The 21,539-nt window shown below is 39.7% G+C and overlaps 1 protein-coding gene across 7 annotated transcripts in view; it reads left to right on the top strand.

The window, feature by feature from the left end:
- Positions 1-21,539, top strand: part of LOC116712777 (collagen alpha-1(XIII) chain-like) — a 47,801-nt gene that overhangs the window by 13,852 nt on the left and 12,410 nt on the right. For 4 of the 7 annotated variants that reach the window (XM_032552616.1, XM_032552615.1, XM_032552613.1 and 1 more), the window contains 18 exons: positions 533-583; positions 1,106-1,141; positions 2,832-2,858; positions 3,046-3,072; positions 3,234-3,260; positions 3,373-3,399; positions 4,107-4,133; positions 5,416-5,478; positions 7,433-7,525; positions 8,051-8,137; positions 8,222-8,239; positions 8,329-8,364; positions 8,499-8,555; positions 8,634-8,657; positions 9,742-9,795; positions 11,894-11,947; positions 12,047-12,100; positions 14,641-14,676. In XM_032552616.1, coding sequence (XP_032408507.1) covers positions 533-583; positions 1,106-1,141; positions 2,832-2,858; positions 3,046-3,072; positions 3,234-3,260; positions 3,373-3,399; positions 4,107-4,133; positions 5,416-5,478; positions 7,433-7,525; positions 8,051-8,137; positions 8,222-8,239; positions 8,329-8,364; positions 8,499-8,555; positions 8,634-8,657; positions 9,742-9,795; positions 11,894-11,947; positions 12,047-12,100; positions 14,641-14,676 — 798 coding nt within the window. Of the gene's footprint in view, positions 1-532; positions 584-1,105; positions 1,142-2,831; positions 2,859-3,045; positions 3,073-3,233; positions 3,261-3,372; positions 3,400-4,106; positions 4,134-5,415; positions 5,479-7,432; positions 7,526-8,050; positions 8,138-8,221; positions 8,240-8,328; positions 8,365-8,498; positions 8,556-8,633; positions 8,658-9,741; positions 9,796-11,893; positions 11,948-12,046; positions 12,101-14,640; positions 14,677-18,110; positions 19,023-21,539 lie in introns of those variants that run through there. The other 3 variants (XM_032552618.1, XM_032552614.1, XM_032552617.1) reach the window with 3 other exon arrangements.

The following is a 21,539-nucleotide window of genomic DNA, read 5'->3' as shown; positions in this document are numbered from 1 at the left end:
TCACCCTTCCAAATGATTGGAATCAGGTGTTCCAAGGTTTCCCCCAGAAAACTTGCTAAGCCCGGTGGTTGGTTCGCTAGGCAGTCATTCATCAGGCGGCCCGCCATGTTTTTCAGTTAAAAAGTGTTTAAAGTTGACAGGAAATTTGAAAATATCACTTGATGATTATGTGTCATTGAAAAAAGATTAACACCTTAACACTAACTATAAAGTCTTAAAAATGCAAACATTTTAAAAAGACTTAAATAAGTAAGCAGTGCTTAGCCTGGTGGAGCACAAGTAAAGCCTGGTGGCCCGCCAGGCTTATAATACACTGGGGGAAACCCTGCATTCCAATCACCTCCATGGCCACAGCTGTATAAAATTAAGCACGTAGGTATGCAGACGGTTTTTTTTTTTTACAAAAACGTCTGCAAACGTATATACAGTATATACTGTATATATATATATATATATATATATATATATATATATATATATATATACATGTCTATGCTCTGGTGTGTGCTTTTCTTATGTTATCTGTTCATAGGGGACGGCAGGGGAGCCTGGTTTGTCTATCATTGGACCAAGAGGGCCTCCTGTGAGTACTGATGTTTGTAATATGCCAAAACTCATAATTACTTCAAAAATGTATATCTTTTGTTATATTTTTCACCCATGGAGGTTGCCATTTTTAAACCTGCTAAACAGGTTTAAGAGGAGTTTAGTCTGATTTAACTTTAGCATATGTTATAACTGTATAGTCTGTACTCTGAGATTACCTGATATCTGATACATAACGGTATGTTGTTATTTGTACCCTGTTACCTCTGAAGCTAAATGTTTTCAGTCATGTTTAGTTGGTTTGATTAATCCTGTAGCCTTTGATCCCTAAGCAAAAGCAGTTGCAAAGTGTGTGATGCTTGTCTTTGTCATGAAGCAACAATCTGTTGAGACCAGTCTGTTAGTGTGAACTCCAAGTCTTTTCAAAATCTCAGAAAACAGAAAAAGTCATACATTTTGTCCCCAGCTAAGGAAATTGATCAAATTTTCTGTACTATCCAGCACTCTTGCATTCCAGATCATTAACAATGTAGCTTTTTACTGTCCTCTTTCTTTTTAGGGACAACCTGGCACAAGAGGATTCCCTGGTTTCCCAGTAAGTGATTGTACGTTTTTTAGTGAGACAGATGGAATGGGTACGCATGAACCACCTGGAAATTTCACTGAAATGAATGTGAAGACTCCATAATTCACAGCAATGAAATGACATGCCTTCATACTTTGCATTAGGTATGTGTCTTTTATCACAAAACCTAGTTTGCAGTAACGTCATGCGCCACAGTTGTATCCATAGAATCCTTGAATAATTGCTAAGTAAGAAATACGATAAAGAATGGTGACCAAGATACAAGGAAAATGGTCTAAATATTTTGCAGTACTGCTGGATTTTCATATCAAAGTTAGTGACAAGCTAAAAAAAAATTATTCTTTACGACCCAAACTTTAACCTTTACCTTTAAGCTTTGATCTGCAACTGAAGAGGAACAAAAGGTTTTAAAAGAAAATCAATCAGGAGGAAATGCATCACTGAAGGTGCCAGCCAGCCAGCCGTCCATCCATCCACCCATCCATCCATCCATCCATCCATCCATCCATCCATCCGTCTTTTTCCGTGTATCCGGGGTTGGGTCATGGGGTAGCACCCTAAGTAGGGAGGCCCAGTCTTCCCTCTCCCCAGCCATTTGTTCCAGTTCCTCCGGGGCCAAGACACATAGTCCCTCCAGCGTGTCCTGGGTCTATGAAAGTACTGGACAGAATAGGGCCCTGATGGGGCCCTGTGGATTGAAAACTACCTATCAGTTATCCTCGGTAGTATTTATTTCCTTTCTTTCATTTACTGGGGATTTCTCTGCTTTCACATTCCTGGTTCTTCTCAACTGAAGCTGACCGTCGTCGTGTCTGGTTCCGTTTCATCATTTATTTACAACTCTAACAAATATTTTCCTTTCTCTTGTTTTGATATGGCTTCTGCCAAATTACTTTTCACTTAATTTCTCTTGACCGAAACTCCCCCCCCAAAACCTGACATGGAAAAGACAAAAGGCAAACGAAAATATTTGTTGTGAAAAGGTACTCAAAATGAAAAATGTTTATTTTTAGTGCTGCACGAACAGGGCTTGACTCGCAGTCCGGTGACCATCACGTCGTTTATCCTGTTGCATGGTTCAAAATCGGACACTCGGTTCTCCAATACAGCGATTTGTCCTTTTAATAATTAGCTAATCTCAACAACTTCAGTTCTTTTACCAGCTCCAAAATGTTTTTTTTCTTCTTTTTTTTTATGGAGCCATATTGCTGCCACTTCATCAGAAAGAAAGTTTAAGGATTCCTTAACATCATCGAGATCTTCGACGCTTGAATCTTTTTAGGTCCCATTCTCTGGCAAATCCACTTTTGTTTAATTTTGATGTTTGCTTGCTTTGTTTGGTTTTTTTTAAATTCAAAATTGCAACAGAGAGTGCACGCAGAACATCTTCGTGAGGAAGAGCAAGCATGAGGGAGGAAGAGGACTTGTTTTTAGAGCCTCTACTCTGACATGTTGGACTAGATATATATGAAGTTAAATAGCTTAAACACATGACAACATAATTTTCTTACAGGTTTAAAATAACAGGAAATTCAATTATTTATATGTTGATGAGTTCACTTTTCTTCCTTGGCATTTTATTCTCCCGTATTATTGTTGAAAGCACTGCTTGCGTCATCTGATGTTAAGATATTCTTAGACATTGTTAATGATGATTTGTTTATTGACTTGGATTAAACGTTTCTCTTCTTCTTCATAGGGTCCTATTGGGTTGGATGGAAAGCCTGTGAGTTTTGGTTTTTTTTCTTTTAGAAGAAAATAAAAGTTGGTGGATTTTTTGTACTTGTTTATTGTGTGAGTGTCATGCCTACGGTCTCGATGAATTAAAATCTCTTTTTGGTTTTATGGGCTTTAACAACACAATGTAACAATTCTCATTGTGTTACCTAACCTAACATTTTATATTCACTCAGGGGCAAAAAGGACAAAAGGGAGACACGGTGAGCATGGCTACTTGTTTTTACCCACAATATACTAATAATAATTTGAATTGTTTGACCGCTTGAATCTTTAAAGTGGAATAAAATTTCCAGTTTTAATTGAAGGCGTGATAAAGAGGAACTGTTTTGCTGATTCTTTTTTTTCTTTTCTTTTCTTTTAGGGTTCTCGAGGTCCTCAAGGAAACCTGGTGAGTTCGCAACTTGATTTTTTGTTTATTCTTTTTCACAAGATAGCAAACCTGATATCTTTGCAAAAATAAATAAAAAAGAAAACTTATTTTTCCTTTCATTTATTTCTAGGGGGAGCCGGGCCTCAAAGGGGAGAAGGTGAGAGATGCTGCCATTCGCATCACAGTACCACAATTCACTTATAATTTTAAGAAGTATTTCTGTATAGGAACAGAGTTCAACTTCGTCCTATTATATATACCCAGATCCCAAGCCTGAATGTCTGAATCCAATGTCTCATCCAGGGCCGGCCCAAAGCACAAGCAAACTGGGCAGCTGCTGAGGGCCCCCTAAGTGGAACTGATTTTATATATATTCTTTTTGTAATGATTTCTATGTGGTTATATTAACAAAAACACACAATTTCATTTGATTTGTTTTACAATAATATATATTTGATCATGTAGAAATCATTCTTTATGTGGACAAAACGAAAGAAGAAAATACTCTTGGTGGCCCCCTGGAGGCCACGGTAGGTCACACTTCACCGGTCATATGCGCGTCCAAACCTCCAAAGGACCGGTGGAAGATAAGTTCACAAAACAATGTCTCTCCTTCAGGGAGAGAGAAAATAAAGATACAATACATATGTTTATGTTTAATCCAATTTAGAGCCTGGTTATTACACAAAGCAGTCAAGTTTGGTTTGCATTTCAAATTGGATGCAAACGTTTCTAGACTGACAAATGCAAAACAAGTGCTGATGTTTACTTTAAAATGTGTAGTTGGTGTAATGTTTACAACATATCTGAAATAGATACTTTGAGGTTTACTGAATGGTTTTTCTTTTTTTTTGTTACCTCCAGGGTGCATGTGGAGACTTAACACACCGGGTAAGATTGTTTTTTGTTGTTTTCCTGCTTCTATTTCACAAGATGCTGACATATGTCATAAGTACAGTTATTGAAAACAGCAATTTGATTGGTTTGGGTTTTTCAAAATAGTCTCTTCTTTTTCACATTGATATTATTCATGTTGACTGTATTTCAAAAGCGTGTTCCTTTCTATTGCTTCACCAGGGTTAAAGCCCCATTATGATCTAGATAGGCAGAAACTCAGCAGCAGACATCAAAAATAGTTACACAGATAAATGAAACTTAAAAGACACAACAATCGTAAAAAAGCACGTGCAGATGTGAAGGGAGTATTGGTTTGATCTTCCTCTTGAAAATGGAAATCTGGCGTGCCATAGGGGTGGCGTAGGGGTTAGTGCGACCCATGTTTGGAGGCCTTGAGTCCTCGACGCGGCCGGCGTGGGTTCGACTCCCGGACCTGCAATATTTGCCTCATGTCTTCCCTCCTCTCCTTCCCCCTTTCCTGTCAGCCTACTGTCATATAAGGGACACTAGAGCCCACAAAAAGACCCCCTGGAGGGGTTAAAAAAAAAAAAATAAATAAAATGGAAGTCTTTCAAGCTTTATGGGATGGGATTCATGGAAAAAAAAGTCCAGGGATGAAGAAATTAAGATTTTGTTTTTCGGTGTTAGTTTTACATATGCTGTACATGTACTGAATTTATTACAGCTGCACTGATTGGGCTTTTCCAGACCAATACATATTACCATTTTTTATGGTCTGACTTGCTGATTCTGATTTTAATCTGTTGCCTTTTTTTTTTTTTTGAAGTAGCATAAAAGAAAGAGCATTCTGCTCTACAGTAGACCAAGGAAATGTATCCCAACAATATTCTAATAGAAATTCAAAATGTTTCTGCATTTAATGAATAGGAAGAAGAAACAGTAATATTTTTCTGTGTCTCACCTGCTATTCACTACTAAGACATGAAAGATAATCCTGACCAATTCTGATTTTTGGCCAAGATTGGTTGATCTCTAGAATGTAGTCCTTTCAAAGAAAGAACATTAAAAATATGTATTTTTATTATTTCTATCCCTAAGCTTGCTGCAAGCATTTGTTGCACATACGTTTTGCTTCCTTTCCCTCTTTATGTTCTTTACTCCGGTTATGCCCTCCCCTTTTAATTTCCGTTGTTGTGGTCCGTTTACATTCCCCTTTCATTCTTTTCCTTTTCATTCTTGTTTGAACCTGTTTAATTTTTCCTTCTCATGATCTTTTTGCATGGTGGTCAAGTCTGTTTATGACTTCTTCTTACAGGTGTTGCCCATGACCCTGCGAAACATGCCTTCTATAAACCATCTAATCTTAAAACGCCTCCAGGTAAAAATCTGTCCAGACAATATTTATTTTTCGATAAGCCTTATGTACAACATGCCACAAACTTTGTCTCCTCTGCCTTCTGACTAACAATCTTTTGGCTTCAACATTTTTGGCCGCGTTCAAACCAAAACGATTTGCTGTTATTCAGTACCCGGCATCCCGTCTTTATATGTTAACAATTAAAAGATTTTTGCATAGCAAAGATCTGGTATGAATTGTTACATCAAAACAAATTACTACATTTTTATTGATTTGTTAATAAAATTCAGTAACTCAGAAAAGAAGAATATTGTGGATAAGCTAAATATTGAAAACTTGTGGAGTCACATACTAATCAGCTAATTAACTCAAAACATCTACAAAATTAAATAGTGATGTGCCCAATATATTGCAAGGTTTTATTTGTCATCGGTCACTCAGCCGTCTCAGAACATAGAGGCGACTTTGGCCCTTCCTGTATGCAGCATCAGTGTTCTTGATCCAGTCCAGTTTATTGTCAATGTGGAGTCCCCGATATTTATAATCCTCCACAATGTCCACATTGACTCCCTGGATGATAACAGGGGCCACTGGCATCCTGGTTCTCCTCCTCAGATCCACCATCAGTTCCGTGGTCTTTGTCATTTTGAGCAGCAGGTGGTTCAGCTTGCACCATGTGACAAAGTTGCCTACAGAAGCCCTGTATTTAACCTCATCACCCTCACTGATGCAGCCAACTACAGCTGAATCATCGGAGAACATCTTGAGATGACAGGGCTGACGTTGGTTGTATAGAGCGTGAAGAGGAAGGGAGAGATGACTGTCCTTTGTGAAGCCCCTGTGTTGCTGACAACACTGTCTGACACACAGTGTCACAGGTGCACAAAATATGGTCTGCCAGTGAGATAGTCAACAATCCTGGTTGTGTTTGTGAGAGAGTATACATAGACATGTATGCGCAACTGCAGGTTTTGTCCCATGGGGGCTTTCATATCTCTGCTCTCCTGCACGCCATGATCCTGCTGTTGTCCCCATAAATACTATACAGACTTCATAGCCTTCATGCAAGCTTTGCACAAACCATGTGGGCACAGCTCTCATCCCACTCCAGACACTTAAGGTTTTTCAGTCACATGCCTCTGGCTGAGTCGGTACTATTTCAGCCTAAAGTCAAGAGCCATGCCAAGAACCATGTCAGTGATGAAGATGACGGATGGAGGATCATCAGACACAGAGAGCAACAAAGACTGGGTCCACATCCTGAATCAGTGCTGCCTTGAAACCGTTTGTTGGCCCCAATCAGACTGATGTTGATGAGCTGGTGCGTAACCGTGCTTGCTGTCTCCAGTGAGAAAACTGGCCAGCCTGCCACAGCCCCTCTTCTTCTGACTCCTTTGGTGTCTTCACCTTGGGACCATATTCAGGTTGACCTTTGTGGAGAACATTATGGGGACCCTTCTTTTGCTCGCTACCTACTGGTTCTGGATGATCTTCATTCTAAGTGGTCAGAAATGTGCAAACTGGACTCCTTCACTGCATGCTCCATCATCGACTGTCTGGAACCTTTTTGGGTGTTTAAAGGGTTTTATAAATAAAATTGATCATTAACTGTTCATCCATCCATCCATTTTCTAACACCCTTGTCCCTCGTGGGGTCAGGAGGTGCTGGTGCCTATGTCCAGCGAACGTTTCGGGCGAGAGGCGGGGTTCACCCTGGACAGGTCGCCAGTCTGTCGCAGTCATTAACTGTCTTCTCCATTAATATTTTTAATGGAAATCACTTGAACTTGCTTTCATTACTTTAGTTGAAATGAACTATATTATCACTTCTAGCAGAAGCATTAAAAACTTTTACAACTCTTTTCCTTAAATAGAAAAATAATGTACAAAATGTAAACTTTGCAGTAATGTAAAGAGTTGACTATTAATAGCTTTGTTAGTCTTCATAATCGATTGTAACTCAAAAGTCTCTCAGCAGGGTGCACCCGGATTACAAGGACCCCCAGGACCCCCAGGCCTCCCTGGTGCCCCTGGTTCCCCTGGCCTTAATGGTCCCAGCGGACCACCGGTGAGTCCCAGCTTTACTTGAGATACAAAACCACAAAGAATTGACTTTTTGTACAATATTCCTAGTTAAGTCTAGTTTTTAATTGTTTCTTGTTGAAAATAAATATAAACATCATTCATACAAGTAGTGCCCTTGTTCTTCTCAATAAAAACAGACCATTTCCACCAAGTAATTAACAGCACTAAAGTAAAATTGAATAACTGATAAAAATGACTTACATTTGTACTGGAAAGACTCAAGTGCCTGAGCATTAACCTGTGTCTGACATTATTATTACATTGGCTGCTGGAGCGCTGGAAATATGGATATGAAAATATATATATATATATACTGTATATATATATTCCACAAAACGACAAATTCCCTAAAACATTTGTAATACCATTTAATCTCCTCACTGCAAGAAAATGGAACCACCGCAACCAACCAGTATACTCAAAGCATTTCAATATCCTGCCCACACAGACAGAAACACCTGGATGTATGTATTACCAAAGAAACATACATGTTTTCTATGTGTTCCAGGGCGAAAAGGGAGAGCCAAGCACTTTTGCTAAGGGGAGTAAAGGAGAGCCAGGTTCACCAGGACTAATCGGTCTAATGGGGCCCAAGGTGAGATAAATATCAATGATTACCTTTTAGCTCAGCAGTTACTGCTGTAAAAAAAAAAGAGACTTAAATAAGTTTATTTTTTAGGGCGAAAAGGGAAATAAGGTAAGACATAAAACTGAAACCACTCATTTAAAAAAAATAATAAGGAGAATTACTTTGCAAACATGTTATAGTGCTCAATTTCCTATTAGGGGGAAGCAGGTACCAAAGGCTCTGCTGGCCCAAGAGTAAGTCTTTAATAACACATAATTGCCATACATAATTTTTTTTTTAAATTTAGGATTTCATCCCTCATTGCTAATCAAAGAACTTTTATCTCTGTGTCCACAAAGATTCCAAATGTTTTTGTCCTGTTTCTTAGGGTCCATCAGGTCCAACGGGGCAGCCAGGAAAGATTGATCTCCAGAACAGTGAAAATGTATTCCATTATTTCAGTATGTATTGTATTCCTGTAAGAAAACGTGTATTGGTTTAGTAATAGTATGTTTCTTTACAGAACATTCGCAGTATGCCCCTAATGGTAAGTGATTTTAGTTCATCCCTCAGTATATGGTGGGTTGTTGGAGGATTGCTCAAATCAAGAACTCAGATTCAGTTGTGCTAATGAAGGATGCCAGATGTTGAACATGGCTTAAAATGAACTAAAACTGCAAATACTAATAGAAACCTTATTTAGCAGTAGGTTTCTCTTATGAGATGGGTATTTCATAAACTTGTAACTAGTCCTAGCGCATACTTCATGTCATTTTTTTTTTTCTTCTACAAAAAGCATAAACTGTAACATGCTAAAATGATGCAATCCTTTTGCAGCTGTGTCTTACTAAATAAACCCTAATAATATTAGTGATTAACCTCCTCAACCACTCAGCTGCAGACTGCTTTAGAGATCAGTCTAGCTCAGAGGGGCTAACTGAGAGACATTATATTCATGAGATCTTGTCCTTCTCTACAAGATCCAGAGAAACTCATCCATGCTTTTATCTTTAGTCGCATTGGTAAGTTAAATTTATAGCACCTGCGATTCTCCTCACTTTGCTCTTCAATTCTGTGTGCATGTTACTTTGAAGATCAGGGTTGTTCATGATATCAAGTTTATTTTTATACATGCAAAACTTTAGAAGAAAAGGCCCTAAGTCAGGGGTCTCAAACTCCAGTCCTCGAGGGTCGCAAGTCCTGCAACTTTTAGATGTGCCTCTGCTGCACCACACCTGGATAGAATAATTAGGTCATTAAGGCTCTGGAGAACTGATCTACACAAGGAGGAGGTAATTAAGCCATTTCATTCCAGTGTTTTGTACCTGTGGCTCATCTAAAAACTGCAGGACTGCAGCCCTCGAGGGCTGGAGTTTGAGACCCCTGCCCTAAGTGGATTAGCAAGGTAGAGAACAAACGGTAAGATAGTAAGATCAAACTTTCAAGGTGGCTCAAGAAAATCAAACTTAGAGAAAAAAAAACCCACAATATTGAAGGGCAAAAACAGTGTTGGGATGAGGCAGTTAACAAAACTGCAAAACATCAAGCAGATATTAAAAAAAATCAGAAGTAGAATCAACAAACCAAATGGATTTATGTTGTTTTTCTGACATTACTCCACATCCTCATAGGGGCTTCCTGGATTACCTGGACCTCCAGGGTCCCCTGGAACCCCTGGTGAAAAGGTAGGTGATTTATTTATTTTTTTAAATGGCATTGAAACAAGATTTCTAGCCCTATAATTGTGAGGATGTAGATTTTGTGTGTCTTGTTTCTAGTTAATTTTGTCTTCCTGCCCTGATTGAGTCCAGCTGTCTCTTGTTTCCCCTGATTACCTCCCTGTGTATTTAGCTTCACCTGTGTCACCTGCCCCCTGCCGGATCCTGGTCATTATATGTGTCTCTTTGTCTAGTGTTAGCTCCAGTGCTACCAGTGTTAGCTCCAGTGCTACCAGTGGTGTCTTAGTTCCTTAGCCTCTTTGTTCACCTGCACTACCTGGACTTCTGTTCAATTTGTCCATTAAAATCAGCACTTTCCACTTCAACCTGGGTCCAGTCGCATCCATCCATCCATCCTCACCACCACAAACACTACAATTCATGACAATAATCAGGCCTGTCCATTCACTGCCTTTGCACTGGCGATTGTGTTAAAGCCTATTAAAATGCAGATTTTTAGATCTAAGCATTAAAAGTTGTGTTGATGCTTATTAAAATTTTAAAGCTAGATATTAGCTGTAATACAGACGTTTGTAAGCAAGATGAAATTTGTTCAAATAAGATTGTTTAATTGGTATACTTAATAAAAAAAATAAAAAATAAACAAACATGATTGTTGCATAAACACTCACATTTTCAGTTGTTGGCTTTTCCCTGCTTTTTTCTAAGCGGCTTTTGCTGGCTTTAACAACAACCAAGGACGGGCCAGTTACTGGTATCGAGGCATACCATCATATGAAAAAGTCGCTGTTTCAAACCACTAACATTTTTCATACCATTCTTCCAGAATAAGCGTTTCTTTTTTCTGGTCAGAGATAAAGTGGAGGTAGAATCTCAGCGGCCATGTGCACACCCTGTCTAAAGGAATAAAGTCCGCTGTAAGGGAATACTTTGGCTACCGAAGGAAGATAGACGGCCACTTGGAATCAAATGGTAGTGTAGAAAAGAGCCTCTAGCTACTGTAGCAGGTGGTACTTCTTAAGTTGCCCCTGACGGGCCTTCAAGTGAGGTCTACAATTGATTAGGAGAATATGTGGAGCCTAAATGTTGTTAATGCACACAACACTAGGTAGAAAAGAACAACTTTTTTTTTACTATTTCCATGTGTTTGACATCAGTGGAAAGCTTAGACACTTTCAGAATCTGTAAGTAACTCAAAATACCCAAGTAGACCCGTTCATGGTTTTGTCGTGGCCGGTCACATTTACCAAACAGCACCACAACAACAAAGAAAACAACAATATGCGAGTTAAGAGACTAATATTTTCATTTCAGGTTGAATTTTATTACATTAAAATTCAACCTGAAATTTGAATTTTCAGGTTCAAAGTGCCTGACATTGCCTAACCTGGCAATGTCAGGCTAGGTGGTCCATGACTGTTAAATGGGTTAGGTGGTACTCAGCCTGAAAAAGTTAGAAAAACACTGAACTAAGGCCATCACTAACATGAAGCTGCTGCCCCCTGGAGCTGCAGTACCCCAGCAGTTGGAATAGTTATGGGACCATTTAAGAACAGTTAAATAATGAATTTAATATGCAAGAAAATCTCATAAGAAAACAAGATATCTAAAGCACCCACATAACATACACAACTACACACACATTATTGAAAGAACATCCTAATCAGCTGCTGCAAGGCTGAGTGGTCGTTAGCAATCATTTTAGATTAAATTTGGAGGAATTGATGGATCTCTTCAAAGCATCACGGTTCGCTGATTCGTTGTCTTTACAAGGAAGCTACACAACTACACACACATTATGATGACTGAAAAACAGCACACTGCAGCGGCGCGGTAATGTTGTATGTCATTATTGTCAGAACCAATAATGGTAGAGTCCTGGCTGTTTATACAGATTTTTATTTTTATTTTTATTTTTTTGAAGTTTTGAAGTTAATTATATTCAGAAAAAAATAGTGTGATCAATCCAAAAGATTATTTAGTAAACCTGAGTAATGTCCAGCATAAAAACCACTGGTTTAAACACGTTTAGAAATATTTGTGCTCCTTTTTTGTCGTCCATGCCCTCAGGTGAGTTTTCTTTCTCTTTTTTGTGTGTTAACAGGGTCCCACAGGACCAGCAGGTGTATCAGGCCCTCCAGGACCAAAGGGAGACAGAGTAACTAACATTTTTATTACTCATTGTACCCTTGAAAGTATAAAAAAGTGTTATGTTGTTAATGAATTTTCCTTTTTTTTTTTTTCCATATGGAAATAGGGTGAAAAGGGAAATGCAGGCTTTCTTGGACCAACTGGCCTTCAAGGCATCCCTGTGAGTTGGACGCTCCATTTTACATATTTGTTATCCAGCATTATGTAAAACAAGACATTTTCAAACTGCTGGCATTATTACTGAAAGTTGTGTCTGTGTGAGCAGCGAGTTATCCTACATTGCCAAAACTATTATGTAATCTGCCTTTACACATATGGACTTAAGTGACATGGCGTTTTTTATTACCAAAATATTTTTACTGAGATTTTCCACTTTGAAAATACAATCATGTACCATTCCGAACACGCCTCTTTTATAGTAACTACATGACAGTACAGTAGTTATTCTCTCTCAAGTCAGAGAAATGGAAAAACAAAGCAAAAAGGTTTCACCATGAAAACCATCAGAATCTGGCCCTCATGATGCCTCTCTGCAGCTGCAGGATTGTTTTGAAAGAACAAGCTGGGACATTTTTTTTAACGTACAAACCTGGAGTCGTTCAATGACGGTGTTCTGTGTTACATCAAGACCTGCACTGACAATGTCACAGTAACGGCGTCACAGTCCCCGGGTCCTCACAAACAAAAAGGCACGGATGACTCGCAAAGTCCAGCGGCTGCTTAGAGGAAGGAACACTGCTTTCAGGTGTGGGGACAAGGCCCTCTGCAGCTGGCCATGGAGCAACCTAAAGAGAGGGATGAGAAAGGCTTAAAGGGGCTACAAGAGGAGGATCGAAGGGCGCCTGGACAATAACGACAGCAGGCAGGTTTGGGTGGGAATCCAGTACGTCAGCAACTACAGGACCAGCCATGGAGCAGCTGAAAGCATCTTCTCAATAAAGGGAGAAGTTTGAACCACTTCTTCGCTCGTTTGGAGTCGGAGCCCCAAACAGGTGGACTGGTGATGCTGTTGCCACTGTCCTTGATGCTGTCTAGTCCCACCTGGAGCAGCAGGAGAGCTACGCATTTTGGGTTTTTTTTCTCTTCATTTATTTTCCCTCTCTCCCTAAAGGATAAGTCTTTTTTGCGTCACTGTTTTGCTAACTCATCTTCCACTGATGCTTTGGCGGTTTGGAAGCGTATATTACCAGTGAAGTGTGACGTACAGTGGCCACCAGGGGGCCAAGAGTAATTTCTTTTTCTTTTTTTCCCATTAAAGAGTTATTTCTATATGATCAAAAATATATATTTATGTAAAAATCGGATTTCTGATTTTGGTTTAATAAACGAAAAAAACAAGTCTATTTTGGCGTGCCGTGGTGGCGTAGTGGTTAGCGCGACCCATGTTTGGAGGCCTTGAGTCCTCGACGCGGCCGTTGCGGGTTCGACTCCCGGACCTGACGATATTTGCCACATGTCTTCCCCCTTTCCTGTCAGCCTACTTTCAAAAAATAAGGGACACTAGAGCTCACAAAATAAAAAAAAAAAGTCTATTTTTTATTTTTAATTTCCGTAGAAAAAACGAACTGCCTGAAAACATATGAGCACAGTTGGTTGTCCAATTTCTCGTTTTGGTTTAATAAACAAAAAATGAAGAAAAACAAAACGAGTCTGTTTTGGTTGATTCATTGTTTTGTTTCAAACGAAAACACAAACTGCCTGGTTATACACTAACCGCCTCGATTGGTTTTGTGTTGATTTTAGCGATTTGACTGAAGTTCCCATACTCCAAAGATATTCTGCACCTTTCATTGTCCCAATATGTCAGTTCAAGCCCTTGTATCGCTTCTGTCAGACTGCCCAAGGTTGTTGCTACTGTCCTTCACCGTTCACACACATTCACATTGTGTGTGAATGTGTGAATTAATGTAAACACCAAAGCACTCTGGAGTCCTCTGGACTTAATAAGGAACTATACAAATACAAAGCCATTTACAAAGTCATTTATAGCTCGCATGTTACACTCTCATGCAGGTGTGCTGAAGAAACTAGGCTTGTCACAAAAACACATTTTGCTGAGCGATTAATTGTCCCACAAATGATTGCGATAAATGATAATATTGTCATTTCAGTAGTATAAAAATTGCACAACACGGCAAATACACCCTGCCACTGGTCAATAATTTCAAAAGAACATTTAACACTGGAAACGGAAGAGCTTTTAAATATATAAAAAAAAGAAATTAGGAGGGGCCTGGGAGGTTGGAAGGACACTGTTCACATTCAGATCCTCTGGTTGAAGCTGGGGGGAGAAGGAGTCGCCCCCTACAAGATGCCGCCCTGGCCGCCTTGATTGTGGACTGTCAATATGACAGTATAACAATCAAGGAAACCTGCATTTTAGGTGCAGATATGCTGGTTGAATTGTTTAGTTGCTACTGTTTTACAACATAGCGGCTCCACAGGTTCAGTGGTTCACCACAGTCATTCAGTTTGAATCCAAAGCGCTCCCAGACTGCAGGTGTCACCTTCGGCTTTTAAACCAGCGTTTCCTTGGCTCACTCCTCCTCACTAGGATTTAAGCTGTGGTAGGAGGCCAGGAGCCCGGCCCTTGTGGAACCCCTGTGTTACTGTCAACACTGTTTGACACACAAATTCAAATGTGTTGGATATGATTATAGATTTAAAAGTGTTATATTTATTTCACATTTCTCTTTGCAGGGTTTGCAAGGACCACAAGGACTCAAAGGAAATCGGGTAAGAAATTTCTTATTGAGAATTACAGTTGAAACCAGAAGTTTGCATGCACCCAAAAAGAGACACTTTTTTCTGTCTTACTGTCTGAAGTTAAATCAATCCAAACTTCTCTTCCTTTTTTGCTCAGTTGGAATTACCTCAATTATTTCCATCCATCCATCCATTTTCTAACACCCTTGTCCCTAGTGGGGTTGGGAGGTGCTGGTGTCTATCTCCAGGTAACGTTCCGGGCGAAAGGCGGGTTCAGCCTGGACAGGTCGCCAGTCTGTCTCATGGCAACACAGAGACGGACAGGACAAACAACCATGCACACACCTAAGGGGAATTTAGAGAGACCAATTAACCTAACAGTCATGTTTTTGGACTGTGGGAGGAAGCCGGAGAACCCGGAGAGAACCCACCATGCACAGGGAGAACATGCAAACTCCGTGCAGAAAGACCCCGGGCCGGGAATCGAACCCAGGACACTGCAAGGCAAACAGTGCTACCAACTTAACCACTGTGCAGCCACCTCAATTATTTCTGTTTGCAAAATGTCACAATCATTTGCAAATATATGTCCTCAGTATTTCTTAGCATTGTCTTTGAACTGTATGACTTTAAATGTTTTGCGCATCCTTCCACGTTTCTCACAGCTGTTTACTGGGATTCTGTCCCATTCATCCTGACAGAACTAGTGTACTATTGTGGGAATCTAGAATTGTGGCCTTTTAAGAGCAAACAAGACATTTTTAAAAGTAATCCTGTATCACACAGTTTGGGGTTTTTTGTCAGCTGTACTGGACATTTTGATTTTAACTTTCCTTGATAGCGACTTAGCTTCATTAATGGTTGCATTCTCCTTTTGAGGCCATGATAGATCAACGGATCATATGGCACTCTTAAATAAATCTCTGATGCATTCTCTCTGAATGTTGTGACATTTTTGCAAAAATAATAATTTTGGTCATTCTAATTGACCAAAAAAAAAAAAAGAGAGAAGTTTCACCTATTTCTTTTTATCCTTTTTCCCCCTCAACTTTGCTTGACATATTTGATTTGAACTTTGCTTGCCTTACTGACTTAGCTTTAAAGTCGGTTGCATCCTCATTTTGAGGATAAAATTGATCAGCTAAGCAGCAGCAATGTTGAATATAATTTGAAACCCATACTGTCAAATCAAAGAAATACCAAGAAATCTTTTGCCTCTCAAACCAAAAGCATTAATTTTAAATTCTGCAGTGTATTTTAAATGTAATTGTACCTAATGCACTCTGAAGTATCTTTTACTGATAAAGACGTGAATAATTCCTAGCAGTACTCTCAATATATATTCTACTCATATTTCACAGGTAAGGACAGTGTTCACAGCAAAATAGTTACGTGGCAGTGACGTGCGGTCAGGGGAGGCGAGTGAGGCGCTGCCTCACCTGTGATCCCGAGAAGTAAAATTAAGCACATGAGAAGTAAAATAGATGATGAGAGACAATCAATTTGTCCACTTGAATTTCCTACGAATTGTTTTTTTTTTTTGTTTATTGGTAATTTCAACATTTTTATGGGCAAAATCGCTGAATTTATGTATTGCCTGTTGAAATACGTGAAAGAAGTCTGAGGTGAGACAGTTCAGTGCTAAGCCTCACATCTGAATCACACAAGTGAATAAAGTAGGCAATTGACACAATCCCACTGTTGACTCTCTTTATGTCACATGTGTCAAACACGAGGCCCGGGGGCCAAATCTGGCCCACCATAGCTTTTTATGTGGTCCTCTAAACTCCAAATTATATCAATAAGTCCCTCCAGTTTTTCACAAATAACCTCAAATTTCACACAAAAATCTTTTCTGATTTTATCAGCATTTTTTCTCAAAATTGGTCAAAAACATTGGGCTTAAGCGACTGCTGTCTCAGCCTTACTTGATGTCAAGTTATAGCCCGGGACCAGTTGAGCGACTAATAAAACGTCCCGTTTAACATCATATACTAGCGCAAATATCGTAAAAATTCCTTATAAATATTTCTAAATTAGCATAGCAAAATATGTGACTTTGATTACAGAAAACCACAAAAACAATTGCAAATTCCTGGATGGACTGGTTAGTGTAAAAGATGCTAGTTTAAGAAACACTTATTAGATGCTGAAACACCTATTTTTTGATATTTTAACAATTTAATTGTTTTTTATCAACAGGCACAACAGGCTTTTTAGGAACATTCAGATTTGCCTGCTTTATTTTGCCAATGTACTTATTTGTTTCCACTTTTTCTACTACATTGACGTTCCACATAGTGTTTGATCTATTTAATGAATGTGTGTGGCATATTTCGTCTTTCTTAATTATTGAGAAATATGTTGTATAGGATGGGTGTCTCAAAAACCAAAACTGCTATTGATATAAAATATATATATAAATAATTGTACAATTAAGGATCAGAATGTAAGATTTAAGTGTCATTTAAAGTGGGAATAATTGAAGAGCTTATCTGGTGTGGGGAGATTTAAATGTTTGCACGTTAGGAATATGAGAGGGGCAGGAAATCATAAGATCTTGTATCGTCTACCTGCTCCTTTTCGAACAAATAATGTAAAATTGCGTGTCGATGGGCATGATAATTTGTTTTAAATTTGAGTTTTTCTTGCTTTTACATTTTTGAAATAAATAGAAACAAGGATGTTTTCTTACAACAGAGTGACAGATATTTGTGGAGAAGGATAGGTATGTGGACGTCATATAAAATAAAGGTAAGACCATACACGATTCTCAGTTTTAATCAGAAAAGAGAGAGGTCAAATAATAAAAAAAGTGACCTTATTAAATCTTCTTTTATTTTTCTTATTATATTGTTAGTAGCTTTAACTAGCTATGGTCAAATTTGAAAACATAGCATCTGTGTTTGATTTTTGGATCTGTACATCCGACCCTCCGGGAGTCTGCCTCACCAGTCCTGAACCTCACCACACGTCACTGTTACGTGGGTTTGCTTAGAACATGTCAGAATAGCCTAGCAAAATATGAAATAAAATAAAATAAGTACATTATGTACACATGTTAGGCAACACACATATGTGTAATATAAACTATTTTCAATTGTCATTTTACACAGAACATCTTAGTGAAACACTGGCTGCTAAGAAATTGCCAGGCACTCTCGTCTCTTGTGTCCATCTCTTTGAATCAATTTCATTAATATATATATACAGTACATTTATATAATATACATTATATATGTATAATGTATATTTCCACACCTATCCTTGAGGTTCATATGTTCTCCCAGCACATTCAACTGGCCTTGGTTTCAATGAGCAGTCCAAAATTACAATGGGACATATTAAATAAACCTACCCAATTTTGACTTCTTTAATGAAGACATTTAAATTTAAAAAAAATCAAGGCTGGGAGATGGTACTGGTGTTTTTACCATTTGTCCTGTCTTCCTTTGTTTCTGCAGGTCTTCCTATCCCCTTTTCCCTTCCTTCACCTTGTTCTTTGCCCTATGACTGCTTTTGCAGGGTTTGCCCTCCTTTCTCTTACAAACCCAGGCCTTCTTTTCCTCATCCTCTGTCCGCATTCTAACATATTCCTGATTTAATCCTTTTCCTTTACGACCTCCCTTTTCCCAACCTTTCTCAGTATAACAGTAGCTATTTCTTTTAAACCCCCTCTCTCCCAAATTGCGATCCTCACTATTTACCTGAAATTGGCAATAAATAACTATTAACAACAATTCTGCATTGAAATTTTGCCTATGCAATATTCATCTTTCATCTTGCCAACAACTGATGGTATTGGCCAGATGAAGGATTCGTTCAGTCCTTCAGCCTTTCGCTTGGTGAGTAGGGTACTCTGTTAATACAGTGTTCAGCTAGTAGTTAAATTTTTCCTAGCAAACTGCACACAGCTTGCACACTGTCCTATTTAATCAAAACCAGCTTTCGTGTCCACGTTTGTGCACACAGACAAATCATTTGACTTTGGTTCTGCTTTACTCTCAATCTACATACATTTTAACTACAAATTTATGAAATTTGGTGTGAAACATTTTTTTACAGCCTTGGGGGGGAAAAAATCTGTCTCTGTGGTGACTTAATTTATTCAAGTAGTCTAAATAGTTTGTGTCCAGCGTGTGTGGGGTCTGCAATGAGGTTAGCTGGCCTAAAGACAGTCCTGTTTATATTTTTTGTGGGCCTGAGTGTTCGTTGCACTCTGGCTGTGTCATCTTTTGTGGCTGACTCAAACCAGGCGATCATGGATGTTTACAAGGCAGACTGTCAGATGTTTATCAATCAATCAATCAAATTTTATTTGTATGGCACATTTCAGCAGCAAGGCATTTCAAAGTGCTTTACATCATATCAAACACAGAAACACAATGCAACATAGAATCAACAATCAAAACACGACATTAAGTCAAGTTCCATCAATAAATTTGTAATTGATTACGTTTCAAATACAATCCTAAACAGGTGGGTTTTTAGTCGAGTTTGCATCCATAAAAGGTTTACCTGTTACACTCCTACTGTGTTATATGGAACAAAATACCTATTGCTATTTTTATTCCCACTCACGCTCACAATCACACAGTTTAAAACGATGTAAACAGCATTTTAATGGGCTTCTGGCACAAGGCTCCGTACAAGGCAGACTGAATAATGACAGTGTAGAAGACGAGCAGGAGCTCATGTGGTAGGTTCTTGATTTGTCACGGGACGTGGAGAAGGAATACACACCTAAGGGGCATCGTTGCTGATTGTTCCTGTGGAGAAGATGCTCCTCGGCTTCATTTGCTGCTGCTGGTCAGTCAGGGAGCTGGTGATCCACTTGCAGGCGGACTCATCCAGCTCGCAGCTGGAGGATGGCTTAGCTGACGGGGTAGAAGGCTGAGCTGAAATCCACAAACAGGATTCTGGCACATGTCCCCGGACAGTCAAAATTGTGCCTGATGAATTGTGGTCCCAGGCTGACTGCATCATCCACCGACCTGTTGGTCCAATAAGCAAATTGGAGGTGGTTCAGGATGGGGCCTGTGATATCCTTCCTTTATTCAACACCAGCCTATCAAAGGATTTCAAGACCACAAGCATGCAGTGAATTTCTGTGAGACGATGAAGACGTGTTTGAAGCAGTTCAGAATCTCACACAGCTCAAGGGAACTGTTGAAGATGTAAGTGGGGGTGAGGGCCAGGTGGTCAGTGCACAATCAGTTCCTGGAGCGTAAACTTAGACTTAGACTTAGACTTAGACTGACTTTATTATCATTTTGCATGCACAGGGTGAATACAGAACGAAATTTCGTTGCATACGGCTCAGGACAATGTTTTGAGCTTTCAATGTTGTGAGGTTACTCCAGAATAAAATAAGATACAGTATAAAATATGAATATAAATATAAATATAGAATATAAAGTGCAGTAATGACAGTAAAATATAAGTTATTTAGCTCTGTACATGTGCAAGGTATAAAGTGGAGACCAGATTTTAAGTGCAGTCCAGTTAAGAGTTCAGCAGTCTGATGGCAAGTGGGAAAAAGCTGTTTCGGAACCTGGTGGTCCTGCACCGGATGCTGCGGAACCTCTTTCCAGAGGGCAGCAGGGAGAACAGTCCATGGCGGGGGTGTGAGGGGTCACTGATGATGTTTCGGCCTCGGGACACGCAGCGCTGGGATGAAATGTCCTGAATGGAGGGAAGGGGGGCCCCGATGATCCTTTCTGCTGTCCGCACCACTCTCCTCACGTTCTTCCAGTCGGAGGCGCTGCAGCTTCCACACCACACAGAGAGGCAGCTGGTCAGAATGCTCTCTATGGTGCTTCTGTAGAACGTCTTGAGGATGGGCGGGGGCAGGTGTGCTCTTCTCATCCTCCGCAGGAAATACAAACGTTTCTGTGCCCTCTTGACCAGAGACGTGGTGTTCACAGTCCAGGTGAAGTCGTTAGTGATGTGCACCCCCAGGAATTTGGTGCTGCTGACCACCTCCACAGCCGAGCTGTTGATGAGCAGTGGAGCGTGGCTGGGCCGGCTCTTCCTGAAGTCGACGATCATCTCCTTCGTCTTGTCAACGTTCAGGATCAGGCTGTTGTCTCTGCACCAGTCCACCAGCTGCTCCACCTCCTCTCTGTAGTCCAGGTCGTTGTCGTCTCTGATGAGGCCCACCACCGTAGTGTCGTCCGCGAACTTCACGATGTGGTTGGTGGCGAACCTGGGGACGCAGTCGTGTGTCATCAGAGTGAACAGCAGAGGGCTCAGGACGCAGCCCTGAGGGGAGCCTGTGCTGAGGGTGATGACATCGGAGGCACTGAGGCAGATATTTTTTTTGTTTTACTTTACATTTGCTTGTTAGGTTCTCAGTTACCTACAATTCTTCTGCAGCTTAGTCATTATGGGTCACAGATATGGAGCCTACAGACTGTCTGTGATCTTGGGCTACATATTTTTATACTAGAAGATGAATTTGTCAACCAAATACCCTAACTTTATAGCTGAATTATTCTGTAATAAACCTCTTTCATCAAACTATTGGCATGTAATTTAACTAATTAAATCAGTAAACTGATGAAAAATACAAAAAAGAATATGTATATTAAATAAAATGGGAATTTGATTATCATACTTCGAAAAGTTCTCTTTACTTCGAAGGTTTTTAAAGTCCTCTTTCCGTGCCAGCAGGTTAGAAGGAAACGTGCGCGGCATTTTGGCGGTAATGTCTACGGCTAGCTGTTAATGGATGGCATTCTGATGCACATCTCGCTGTCTGTATCCCTCTCTATATGAACGATATTAAGCTGTGTGCTAAGACTGAGCATCAACTCTCTGATCTGCACTACTAGGATTAACAGGATGAAATGTCAGAATGTCACTTGGTCTGGTTGAGGAATGAAAGTGGA

The sequence above is a fragment of the Xiphophorus hellerii genome, chromosome 22 (assembly GCF_003331165.1).
Source record: "Xiphophorus hellerii strain 12219 chromosome 22, Xiphophorus_hellerii-4.1, whole genome shotgun sequence".
In the NCBI taxonomy this organism is placed as follows: domain Eukaryota; kingdom Metazoa; phylum Chordata; class Actinopteri; order Cyprinodontiformes; family Poeciliidae; genus Xiphophorus; species Xiphophorus hellerii.
The sequence above is the reverse complement of the archived record's forward strand: the minus strand, read 5'-3'. Positions and strand labels throughout refer to the sequence as shown.